Source organism: Onychomys torridus, chromosome 18 (genome assembly GCF_903995425.1).
Source record: "Onychomys torridus chromosome 18, mOncTor1.1, whole genome shotgun sequence".
NCBI classification, from domain to species: Eukaryota; Metazoa; Chordata; class Mammalia; order Rodentia; family Cricetidae; genus Onychomys; species Onychomys torridus.
Window position 1 is genome coordinate 9,690,080 of NC_050460.1, and position 13,211 is coordinate 9,703,290.

Consider the following 13,211-nt stretch of genomic DNA (forward strand, 5'->3'; position numbering starts at 1 on the left):
AGATTAATCGCTACTGGGCTGTGGTTCAGTAGTTCAGTGATAGAGCATTTATCTAGCATGCCTGAGGCTATAGGTTTAATCCCCAGTACTTTAAAAAATGGAAGGGGTCAGAGAGATAGTTCAGTGCCAATGGCTTCTTTCAGCCATTATGGGTACCCACACATGTGTAGCATACACACACACACACACACACACACACACACACACACACACACACACACAATGAGTAAGTAATTTTTAAAAAAGAAAGACTGAGTATCCCATGTAAGCACTGATGGGGAAGAGATCTGTGCCTTCAACAGCTGTCTTTACTTGTGAGTCAGACGTGATCCAGGGCAAGTAGCATTGGAAAGCAGCACATGAAAGGCATAGAGCAGATGATTAGAGGCCTGGGAAGCCACGTTCAAAGGTTCTCTTGTATTCCTCTTGTCTGGGTTTCACACACTTTCCCCTTCTCTGAAGACTCCAGGAACCTGGTGAAGTAGAGAGCCTGCTGCCTTTCCTCTCCCAGATCTTGCGGACGAGGCAGGGTGTTTTTACTTTTAACATTGGTGTTGTTTTTCTTTGGACCCCATGGGTTATATTAGTGTATTCTTCCCAGTTTGTATCAGCCTGTGAGGGGCCATTGCTGCTGCTGCTGCCGCTGCACCTCTGCTTCTACCAGCAAGGCTCTGAACATTCTTCCTCCTCAGCTAAGTTTGTTTGCAAGCTGTCCAGCTCCAGCTGTGGCTGGGAGTGGAGACAGCCGCTTCGGAATGGACTGCATCTGTAGGAAGCTAGGAGCTCCCGAGGGAGGGAGCCGTGACCTTGATTCCCATATTCTTCTTGTACCCTGAGAGCTGAAACTGGCTGCTGTTTATCAGATCAGATCAACAATGTGGCCAGAGTGGAGCACTAAGAGGGTTCTCCCAAATGGCAATTATCACTGGGGGGGACACTGAGATCCCAAAAGAAGTCTACTAAGTAGTCCCCAATTGGACAAATATAGTGAGAGAAGTGGGGAGGGGGGCTGTGATTGGCTCAGCCAGATTCTTCCAGGGTAAAACAGACTGCTTGTTGGCTCTTAGAAGTCAAAGGTGTCTGTCTGCTGGCTCTGCCTCCTTCCCTCTGCTCCACTCTGTGGGGATGCTGCTTGAGTGACTGGCTCTTCCCTGGCTTCAGCTTCCCTAACTGTCAAGTGTAGATTAGATGACAATCCATCGTGAGTTTAGACTTTCCCATCAGAGTACTTTGACCAGCAGAAGGAAGTCTATGGCTAACTTGGGAGATCAGGGGACATAGCAGGAAATGTCTTAGGCACATTTTTTTTTTTTTAAAGACAGCCCTAGCTGTCCTGGAACTCACTCTGTAGCTCAGGCTGGCCTCGAACTCACAGAGATCCGCCTGCCTCGGCCTCCTGAGTGCTGGGATCAAAGACATGCACCTCCACTGCCCAGCTGATAGGTACAAAGCTTTGGGGAAATCAGTCTCCTCCCTGACCCAGTCTTCAGGTTTACTGTGTAGTGTTGCTGCTCCATCCCCAGGTTGAGTCAAACCAGCCTATCAGGAAGATGCATCATCATCTGGGAGTTTCGCTAACTCCTGTCAGCCCACCAGGCACTTGAAACACCATTTTGAAACTTTGATTTTGTTGTGAGATAGGGATCTCAGCCTTGTAGCTGGAACTAGCCTGAAACTCACTATATAGTCCAGATCGGCCTCAAATGGGCCATGGTCCTACCTTAGCCTCCTTAGTGCTGGGATTACAGGCTTAAACTGTGCCCCCCCCCCAGGTTAATTTTGAAATTCTTAGAACCAGGTCACGTGTGGATAGTAGAACCTTCAATTCCCTGGCAGTTTCCATTTTTTCAGCACAGTTTAGTGTACCTTGTCCATGGACAATAGCAAAAAGAATGACCTTAGCTTTATCTACTCAGTAGACTGTAGCTGGGAGCTTTAAGATGTTTGGGTTGCTCTGAGGTTATAGACCTGTCACTATGGGGTGGGGTGGGGTGGGTTTGCATGTACAAAATTAGATGGGCATACCAGTCCATGCTTTCATCTTGTGGGCATTTTTATCAAGTCAAATTGACATTTTCCACAGTCAATTCAGTATGGGTTTTTAACGGTTTTTGTTGCTGTTTTGTGTTGTTTTTTTAAGTTTGTGGCTGTACTGTGGCTGATGACACAAAGGAGCAGTGTCGTTGTCAAAATCACCCAAACAAGGAGGTGCAGAAGAAAGCCACACCACTTGTACAAGACAGAGTACAAATTCGGGTGTAGACCTATTCAGGGAGAGATATGTAGTTACATCTCTTCCCTCTGAAACAATGATTATAAGTAAATTGAGGTTTCTGTTAGGACCCCCCCCCTTCCCGCCCACCATACATGAAAAGTCCCTGTCTTTTCCTCCTAATACACTGCAGTCAGCTTCAGAAATAACGCATATGCTAACATAAAATGACTGAGCAAATTCTGGAAAAGGCTGTTGTCCATAGGATACAAAGAGTCTCTTCTAGATCTTTCATGTTTACTTTAGTTCACACAGTCAGGAAAGAGTAGATCCTCAAGACATCACGGTCACAAAGAAGTGACTGGCCAGCATCCCATTGTTTTCCATGAAGACAAATGAAGCCCAACCCAAGCTCATCCTTTGAGAGATGGCTGTCAGTTTGTGTTGGTTAACATCTCTAAACCCCACAGCTGCATATGTTGCTGAGCAATAAAGACATTAGCAAAATGTAGCAGCTAAAATAGAGGTGTGTGGTATGAGTGAATATAAAGCCGTATCAGTGTTTACTAGCAGGGTCCCCCATAAAGAGTTTTAATGAGATTTCTGCATCAAAATAAGCGAAGCCATATAGAATTTTAATTATTCCTGAAATGTAGTTTTAAGGAAAAATAAATACATGTTAGAAGCCTTTAAAAAAACATTAGCATGCCTATCTTTCTGTGTGTGAAGTCTGTGCTTCTTTGAGGGGCAAATGTTGATGTTTTAAGTGCGGCTTCTTTCCAGTTTAAACCACTATAGTTCTGGCTTTTTTCATGTGCTCTGGGGACTGAACTTAATGCACATGGAAGTAGCCTGCCTGTATCTATTAGGCTGGCCCCTCACTTCACCTAAATGCTGTGGGGCAAGAAGACTGCTGAGGACCATCTGTGGCCTCTGCTTGGGGTCTGTATTGTTTGTGGCAGCCCATAAATTGGGAGGAGGGGTAGGTGGGAGGGGTAGGGAGGTGGGTACGCTCATCTGCTCCCATTTCTGATTCTCACAGCATCATTACCTCTACCTTCTAAACCTCAGGCTTGTCAGAATGTCATTTAGGGGGAGGGGTGAGGGAGAGACCAGTCCCGGGAAGAGGGTTTATAAAAAGCAGACCCTAAGTGCCTGCATGCATGTTAGTTTGGCATCTTGAAAGTGTTTGCTTCTGGTATTGGAGGCAGCTCATTTGCTGTGCACCTTCTGCAGAAGGGCCAGTGGGTTCTGGGATGGCACTAAGGAGGGATGGGAACCCCCACCCCCACCCCAAGGCTGTTGTTTCTCCTGCCTTGGAATCAAGGCCATAGACCTGGAAGGGAACTTAGAGCTCGTCCCCTCCTTTTCCAGATGATGATACTGCAACCTCTGACTTCTGCCTCTGGCCTTCCTCTCTCAGCAAGAAGAGCCAGGCAGGTGAGACTTCACAATCCTGGGGGGCTGGGCTGGGCTGTCTGAGGGCTGCTGTCTTCTGGTTTGTGAGAAAAAAAGGGTTTGTTAACCCCGTGTTGCTTTCAAGCAGTTACTTTGTACGACACATGCATTTCACGCCCTGAATCACAGCTCCTGGTGAAGATTTACCACCAATGTGCAGTTTCACAAACACCAACCACCCTCTGACAGGCCCTTTGGAGACACTCTCTTGAATGATCCCTTCAGTGAACACCAGACTACCCGAGAAGAAAGGCTGAGGATACATTGGACCCAGGGACAATTAAGGTCTTCAAGAATTGCTCAGCACTTTCCCTTACAGCCAAAACCTGTAGCAAAAGCAGATACAGGAAATGCAAGTCAGGAAGCGAGGGGAAACTTAGGCATCACAGTCTTAGTGAGAGACGTTGATGTTACAAAAGGCCTTGCCATAATCCTGTCAATTCTAGAAAACTACAAGGAACCCCAAGATCACAGCTATGAGCTTTACACATTTCAGATAACTAGTTTCCGCATGCAGTGTCTCCAGCTGTGCTTTCAGGAGTCAGATGGCAGAGGGATCTGCTAAGGAGGCACGAGGTAGCTTCAGATGTGAAAGCTCTAGAGGGAAGCCATATCTGCTTCTAGGCTTTAAGCCCAAAGCTCACTGTAGTGCAGGACACAGGCAGTCATCAGGGAACCCTTCATTTAATCTCTGCTAGGCTTGAAGCCTTTACCAAAGCTGCTATGGGCACCTGGCCTACTCCTCAACACTCTGAAATTCAGTGACAGTCAAGGTCCTCACAGCCCCCCCTCCACTCCACCCTCCCACGCACCCCACCCCACCCTCTCTCTCAATACCTTCTTACTTAGTTTATGACTCAAGGGAGAATTTCTGAGGACTCCACTCTCCCCAACACCCCCAGAAAAGCAAGATAGTGTTAGATTACATTGAAATCTGCTGTGATTTCACCATGACTAGGATGAGAATTGTAACAAGATCTTAAATTCTTTCAAAGGTTAAAAGAAATAGTAGGAATATGTTGAGGAAATCTGTTAGATGTACTTTTCTTAACAAAGGAGCCCCTCCCTTTCCAAAGGGGTTCAATAATAAATCTTTGGAGTTTGTTTACATCGAGTTAGGAAAAAAAATTAGTAAAAGTTTCATTTCAGATACCCAAAGTGCAATAACAAACCAAAAGGGAGGGGAGGGGTGTCAGTGAAGACCCAGCCTTACAGTCTGGTGAGTGAGCCTGTGGCTAGGTGCTGGCTTGGCTTCCACACGGGGTCTAGCACACATACGGCTTTTAAAAGCCCTTTGGGATTTCTGGAGGTGGAGAACGTAAGGATCAATGTCATTGAGACAGACGGTGATGTGGGGAAATCTGAAGCCCGAGGTGAGCAGTGCGTTTGAACATCTGTTGGTGACTTGCTGTTTCTCGGGAGAAAGCGAAAGTTTTCTTCTTCTTCTTTTTTTAATCTTGTAAAAATTCTCTCATTTTAATTGATATTTACAGATGTTTCCCCTCCCCATCTTCTGTTATAATTTTTAGGTGCTTCAGAACTGGGCCCTTTTTCAGACCCCAGGCAGTTCCCAAGCATTTCATCCCTCACTGAGAACCGCTTCTCCAACCCACGAATGCACTACCCAGCCACCTTTACTTACACCCCGCCAGTCACGTCAGGCATGTCCCTCGGCATGTCCGCCACCACCCACTACCACACCTACCTGCCACCACCCTACCCCGGCTCTTCCCAAAGCCAGAGTGGACCCTTCCAGACCAGCAGCACTCCATATCTCTACTATGGGACTTCGTCAGCGTCCTATCAGTTCCCCATGGTACCGGGAGGGGACCGGTCTCCTTCCAGAATGCTTCCGCCATGCACCACCACCTCGAATGGCAGCACGCTATTAAATCCAAATTTGCCTAACCAGAATGATGGTGTTGACGCTGATGGAAGCCACAGCAGTTCCCCAACTGTTTTGAACTCTAGTGGCAGAATGGATGAATCTGTTTGGCGACCATATTGAAATTCCTCAGCTGTGGCCCAGTGGCATCCAGGGCCCATCCCACATGTGTTAATATATACATATATAAAGAGAGTGCATATATATGTATATTGACTAGCTATCTAGAAGATTTCTCATTCACTCCCTAGTCATGATCTTGCAACCCTAAGAGGGTAGAGACAGTCATAACTGGGTCTCATGTTGTTTACTATTTAAGATGTCCCTTTTACCAAGCAAGGAACACATGGTCAAAGGTGTTGTTGTCTGGTCTGTTTTCATAAGTAACTTGTTCCTATGCCAATTCAGAGAGGTGGACTCCCAGTTCAGGAGGAAGAAGAGCCAAGCCACTTCCTCCCTGTACTTTGAAACCGCACGCTTCGGCCGTGTGGGGGCCGGTGCGCTCTGCAGACCAGCTTACAAAGCCAGTGTGGTGCACTCAGGAAGGGACGGGAGGTAGCATGGATGCCACCGCTGCGTCTAGTGCTGTCCCTTCTGATACCTGCTCCAAAGTTTGTCTTCAGACTTGCTGCAGGTACTTGTTTGAACTTTTGCGTTCACTTATTTTTTTTTCCTACTCTAAGAAAATGACTTAGAAATACTGATCAGGATACATTATTTTATTTTACTTTTTTTTTTTTATAGTCCCTCATGTCCCCCATTTAACCAAAAAGAAATCCTCCCAACTGCCCTCTCCTCCCCTGCTCCCTCTATGCAAAACTGAAACTGGCAATACCTTATTATAGCCATAATGATAGAGTGTTTGAGTTGGCTGTGTGTTATTTGTTTTTCTTTTTTTTTAAATTATGAATATGTGTAAAATCTGAGGTAACTTGCTAACATGAATGGTCATATAACTTTAAACTTTAAAGATTTATTTATAATTATTTAATGACATTTGGACCTTTGGAACATTTCTTAGTGTAATGATATGTTGACTTCGGTCTCTAAAAGTACTTTTTCTTAAATAACAAATTTTATTCAGTGGGCTAGAGCCATATCTGAAATATTGCTAAGCAATTTCAATTCCTTCAGGCACAATGTGATTTTTGAAGATAATTTCCATCTCCAAATATTTTAGTTGTAGTTTGTTTTTGTGATGTATGAAGGGAATGCTATGTTTCATTCTTTCAGGTCTTTGATTGCCTCTGACACAGCTTTTTGCCTTTTAAAGCAATAATTAGGGATTAAAAAACAAAAACAAAACAACATGGCCCCAGAGCCCTTTAACACTTCATGTGGCCCCTTTACCAGCATGAAATGCTGGCAACATGTGGTTTCCTAATTTCCTTCTTTTTTGGGGTGGGGATGGTGGTGGCATGGTCATTATGGCTCTTGTCATATTAAAAAGCTAAGCACAAGTGAATAACTGCAGAAACATGTTCTGTGGTCTCGGAGTTAAGCAAAACTTTAAATCGCAGGCTTCCTAGTTGAGGACCTAGTCAGCTGAAAGCCACATGTGTGGTAAGGGCTCAATCATGGCATGTATAGTGCAGGGAAGCGCAGACACACCAGGACCCTGCACCCCACAGCCTTACCACACAGTCATTCAGGGGAACCCCAAGTGCCTTACCCAAGGAGGGCCTCCAGCAGCTTTCCAGGGAACAGAACGAAGTCAGTGTCCTAGGGGAGCTGGTCAGCTGAATAGCAACCAGTAGCTGATGTCTGCAGACACAGCCTGCGGGGACCTCCAGGAATCCTTTGATATCATGGGCTCCCACGAGGGAGGGTCAATAGCAGGGAAGGCCATGTACCAATTGGCGTTTGCCAGGGTGTGAATTTGAGATCCAGCCCTCCCATTAAGGATGCACTTTCATTGTTCCAGGTGCCTTGCGGCCAGTCCCTGAGTGTGAATCCTTAATCCAATCCAGGGATCTTTCAAGGACACCACCAGGCAAATTCTGCACAGGTGGTGGGGGTGGGCTAGGGTGGGGACCACCTTCGTTTCTATCCTGAGTCACCCTAAGGAGAGTTCCACAGACCCCACTGCACTCTGTTCCTCCTCAGGTTGACCTTTGTCCCAGCGTGGGAAGTCTGGGGGCAGGTGGGTCTGTCTGTGCCTCCAGTCTGGGTTTTCCTTGGCATTCACCCTGACTCCTTCTGGTACAAATCGAGGGGGGTACCTCCCACCAGACCAAAACACTTTGCCTTCTAAAGGCTGTATACTGAGTATGTTCAGCTAGATAAGCCACTTTGTATGTCTTAAGATGGAAGTCATAACAGATGCTATTTATTGTTGTGTGTGGTAGCTTGAAGCACACCACTGTCCATGTGTTTGTTTGGTACCTGTTTCAGCAGCACTTACAAAGGCCAGTGTCTGGTCACACTTTTCAGTAGTTGACATGAAAATGTTACCATCGGTGCCATCTGCACCTCTTTAATTGTTTGAAAAGGGTACTATATTTGTACATCGTTTTTTAACGTTAAAGGGCTTCTTAAAGTTTACAGTACACACAGTAAGGGACTAGAGGGGACGTGTTAGTGCCCAAATGTTACCACAGTGGCTGCAGACAGCAACCCTGAAACACTTTTGAAAACAGCTTGTTTCCCTCCATCCTCCCTTTGAGAAAAATTCAAGTATTTCTCTCCACCTTTTGGCCACCTCACTGGGTGACTCCTGTTACTTAGAACACATTCTTTTTTTCTGTTTTGTTGGACTAGGGTTTAAAATCCCCTTCCTGTTCCCTTGTCTCTCAAATGCTCCATTTGCACTGGGTCACATGTATGATTTGTGGTTTTGAGACCAAAGAAATGTCTTATTACTTCTGGAACCATCTATGTGTGCTAGCCCCATCCCCCTGTCCCATCGCCCCCCCCCTCCCCTCGAAGGAGCACAGACATGGGATTCATGGCATGACCGACATAGCTAGATTTTAGAATAATACTCTCCAGTTGTCTAAGAAATTTTAACCTAGGCCAGAGTTCAGAACAGGCACCATGGTTTTTGTTATAGGTTAGGGAATGAGAGACTTAACAGATTAACTACTGTTGGCTCTCTAAACTGTCCCTCCTTTACCTAGGAAACATCTCCACACCATTAGAGACTGTCCAGTGTAGATTCAGAAGGGAGGAGGCATGTTGGGGGTTCCTTCCCCTCCAAGGAAAGGGACTGACTGACCTAGAGATAGAAAGCATTAGCAGAAGTAATTATATGCACAGTATTTGAGAAAATAATAGACAATAAAAGACAGTTCTCCAAACTTTGAATTTGTTGTTCTTAAAAAAGATAATGCACCTAAAACAAAGATTTTTCTTCCTATGTGAGAACTTTGATAGTTGTCTGTTTACTTCATGTTTACAAATAATTGTTTGTTTTTTAATGCCATACTTTAAAAATATACCAGCCAAAACCATAACTTACAGTCATTTCTTAGGTATTTTGAATAAAATTCCATGTCTTTTGATATACCTACCATTCTTAGATTTCTGTGGAACAACAACAACAAAATTGTAGCATTTTGTGTAAATACAGCTTTTGTTTTTATTTTTTATTTCTCTGATTGCTATTGCCCAAGATTTGCTCTCCATACACGTATTGTACAAATTCTGCTTTGTGCCACAGGTCATGATTGTGGATGAGTTTACTCTGAACTTCAAAGGGACTATTTGTATTGTATGTTGCAACTGTAAATTGAATTATTTGGCATTTTCCCCTCATGATTGTAATATTAATTTGAAGTTTGAATTTAATTTTCAATAAAAAGGCTTTTTTTGTTTTGTTTTGTTTTGTTATGTGTGTATCCTGGGTCTTTTCTCGTTCGTGACTGACATCTGCTCCTGCCCGCCCCTCCCAGGATGTACCAGAGCTAGGTAAAAGCAGAGGTCCTTTACTGCTCGTGAGAGGGGTCACATCGTCATGAGCACTGTACTCTCTTCTGCCCTGCATCTGGAGGAGCAGGCAGAAACTCTAGCCATCAACGCGTTCTGAGCGCCTGAGTCTGGAGGAGGGGGTGCTCATGGCATCCTGCTGCAAAGTCCCTGAAGCCAGCTCTGGAGGAGGCCAGGTGGACAGACCTCTGAGAACAGGAACTGGACCCAACAATTGACCAGTCCTCTTCCCAGCTCGAGTCAGTTCCCGGGCGGCCCAGATAGAGTGAGTTGTCCATTTTCCTTCTCAGATCTCTTTTTAGGTCTTTAGAAATAAAAACTGAAGGCTAGTGGTGATTAAGATGGACCTTGGCCTGGAGGACTTCCCCTCAGAAGCTTTCTTCTAGGGAGCCTAACCGTATCTTGAGGATTTTTTTGGGGGGGGAGGAGTGGGGGAACAATGCTTATTTTTAGTAAATCCTTCCCTCTCCATGAAGCTGAGTAGTCACTGTTTCATGGCCTGTCTGTTTTGACTTACCACAGTTCTAATGTAGGGGTCCCTGGTGTAGAGACATGGAGTCACTGGCCACATTGGCTTCTTTATCCCCGCAGGGTAGAGGCCTCCCCTAAAAGGGCTGTGCCCGGAGAAATCTTGGAAGCAAATTATTCCTAAGGGGAGGAGCTATCCTAGAAGAACATGGCTGAGCTTTGGCCAAAGAATTTGTGTGTCGCTCTTTCAAGACACATAGTTATTTACTTGCCCACTGTCTAAACCTTGACTTTAACATCTCAGGCCAGATAGTTCTCTGTGTATCCAGAACTTTGTGGGTCATTTATCAGTAGCCACAACCTCTACCTACTGGATATCAAGAGTACCTCTTAATCTGGACCACCAAAAGTAGCTCTAGGCATTACCAAATGGGCACATCTCCAGGAGTTGGAGGCTGGAAGCTTTGTCTTTTGTGGAACTGGTATGGGGGTATAACTGAGCAGGTGGGAGGGGATGCTGCCCACTAAGCCAAGGCCACCAGCAGAAGAATTCAGGGCTTCCCATGTACATGTGGTCCTTTATCCATCCCTTCACCTAACAGACCTCAGGGATGGGCTGGAGTAGGAGAATGCTCCTGGCTCAGCTGCACATTTTCTCCTCTCTGCCGCCTCTCAGCTGGTCTGGAGTCTGCTGCGAGGCGGCACTTCCTCTGGCTCCTCCGCTCTCATTGCAACAGCAGGCGGAAGAAGAAAGAGTTCGCCAATGCTTCTGACCCCTCATGTCCCAAATATTTAATCAGGAGACATTTCTGTGAGAGTGGGAGTTTCCTGTTAACTCAATCCCAGCCGAGACTGGCCCAATAAACACCTTTGCTCTCTGTTACAGAGTTTATTTGGCTGGGAAATGGGTATTGCCATGTAAACAGGAAGCCCCCTGAAGTTATTATCTACAGATGTGGTTGAAGAGCCACATGTTTGTATTTATGAGACTTGAAAACAGTCTGGAAAGCAAGGGAGAATGTCGGGGAGCCCTTGGTCACAGTGAGCACGGGTTTTACAGAAATGCAGGCTCATGGCCCCCAACCCACTCCTTTTGAGAATGGATGATAAGCATTAAAGACACAACCAAGAGCCACTGTGAAAAGAGGGACTAACTCCTCTGAGTGAAGCCACTGCCTCTCTCTGTGTTATCAGGCTAGAGGCAGGGAATTGTGGCCTCGTCCCAGCTCCAAGAAAATCAGTTGAGAGACCATTCTAGAAAACAGTGTACTGGGGGCACTGCAAAAGTGGGCATCTTAGAACAACATTGAAGCTTGAGGGTTTTTTCCAGGGAAGGTGGGGGACTATTTTTCTGATTCCTGTGATTTCAGTGGTATCACCAGCTCACCCACGCAGGGCCATGAATCCTCACACGTTTGCTCCTAGAATCAGTGCTAAAGGACGAGTCTACCCTTCATGCACCCCAGGGCTACTTACCTATGCACACTGTAATGTGTTCCCCCCACCCATGGCTCGCCTCTTCTTTTCCGGGCTGTCTCCTTGGTCTTGGAGTTGTTTTAAGAAAGGCCAGATAGGAACTGCCATTTAAATTTGGGGCTGTGAGCAAAGGCAACAGACTCTTCTCTCCTTGCCATCCTCCTTATGCACCCTGATAAGCCTTGTCGGGACTTCCTAGGTACTTCTCAGCCAGAGCTATTCAATCTGGAGACCTTGGGAACAGGAGTTTTAAAAGGTATTCCTCAGAACTTAGACTAGGTGAATGAAGATGGAGAGCGTAATACACATGGTGGTGGTGGTGGTATGGGGGAGGATGATAGTGGTAGTATAGGGGAGTGGGGGTGTTATGGGGGTGGTGGTGGTATGAGGGGTGGTATGGGTGGTGGTGGTGGTGGTATGGGGGAGGATGATAGTGGTAGTATAAGGGAGTGGGGGTGTTATGGGGGTGGTGGTGGTATAGGGGGTTGGGGGTGGTATGGGTGGTGGTGGTGGTGGTGTGTGGTGTGTGTCCATGCAAGTATACCTGAAGAGAGGAAGGGAGAGGATGCAAGCCATTAAAGAAATTTAAATGCACCGCTCCTGGGGATGGCAATGATTTCCTCGAGGTGTTTGTTGTTACTGTAATTTCTCGGGGGGCTTGGGAGAAGCACCACCACCACGCAGTTCCTAATTCTTCTTCACATGGACAGTAAACACAGAATGCTCCTGGGATTAATGAAGCCTGTTTAGCTTGACATTTAAGAAGAGGTCATTACTAATTTTTGTAAAGCTTTTCTTCAAGAGCTTCTTGTGACTCAACCCAGTCCTGTTGTTCAGAGAGGCCCAGCCAGTCAGAAAGTGGGAAGATGCAATTCTGGAAACTTGCTTAACCTTTACTAAGACTTCTTCATCTTCTTATCTTGCCACAGTGATGTCTGGTCACTTAGCTCAGGTTTTTTTATTTTTTTTTTAAACTTGTTTTATGTATTTATTTTAGCATTGCAAATGTTGTTGTTGACTTCTTCCCCTCACCTCCATGTGTGGGCATGGTGTGCAGGTGTGTTTGAGTGTGTGTACTTTCACATATGTGGGGAGGATGTGCATGCATGTGGGTACCCAAGGTTGACACAGGGAGTCATCTCCCATCACTCTGCACTGTATTAATTGAGGCAGGGTCTCTCATTCAAAGCCAGAGCTCACTGAGATGGCTGCCCAGGCTAACCAGCTTGTCTCAGGGATCTCCTTCTTTGCCTTCCCTGTCTCTACCTTCAAAAAAACGCTGGAATGACTGGCAGTCCACCTTACCTGCCCACCTTTCCTGTGGATTCTGGGCATACAAACTCAAGTCAGTCTTCATGATTTTGAGTCAGGGACGTTGTTATCCACTGAGCCACCTCCAACTGCACATTTCTTTATAGTTGTGTGTCCTTACCAACTCATTTGGTCCCACTCTTGAGCCATTAGGAAGTGAAGCTTTCCACCTGCTGTTCTCATAAAAAAGGCAAGCCAACACAACATACAACAAAGAAGTCTACCGGAAGATAGAGTAACAAAGGATGCAATTTGAGTGAGGACCAGAACCAAAATACAAGCAGTCTTCAGTGGCTTTGTGCTCTGTAGGTCTTAGGAAACTTCTAGGGCACCAGAAGTACTAGAGTTAGCTTGAATGTGGAAAAGGGAGAGCAGGACACAGGGTTAGCGTAGTTGGAGGTGGGGCGTTAGACAGGGTCCCAAGAGCCCTCCACGTAGAATCAATCACACGATATATTGATGTAAGTGTGCAGA

General features: G+C 45.9%; 1 protein-coding gene across 3 annotated transcripts in view; it reads left to right on the plus strand.

Annotated features, from left to right (window-relative positions):
- Runx2 (RUNX family transcription factor 2) overlaps positions 1-13,211 on the plus strand; it is a 238,993-nt gene that overhangs the window by 120,868 nt on the left and 104,914 nt on the right. For 2 of the 3 annotated variants that reach the window (XM_036167198.1, XM_036167199.1), the window contains 2 exons: positions 3,587-3,652; positions 5,200-9,386. The exons of the other annotated variant lie outside the window; for it this stretch is intronic. In XM_036167198.1, the coding sequence (XP_036023091.1) occupies positions 3,587-3,652; positions 5,200-5,678 (545 nt within the window). In that variant the 3' untranslated portion in view covers positions 5,679-9,386. Of the gene's footprint in view, positions 1-3,586; positions 3,653-5,199; positions 9,387-13,211 lie in introns of those variants that run through there. 3 annotated transcript variants of the gene reach the window in all.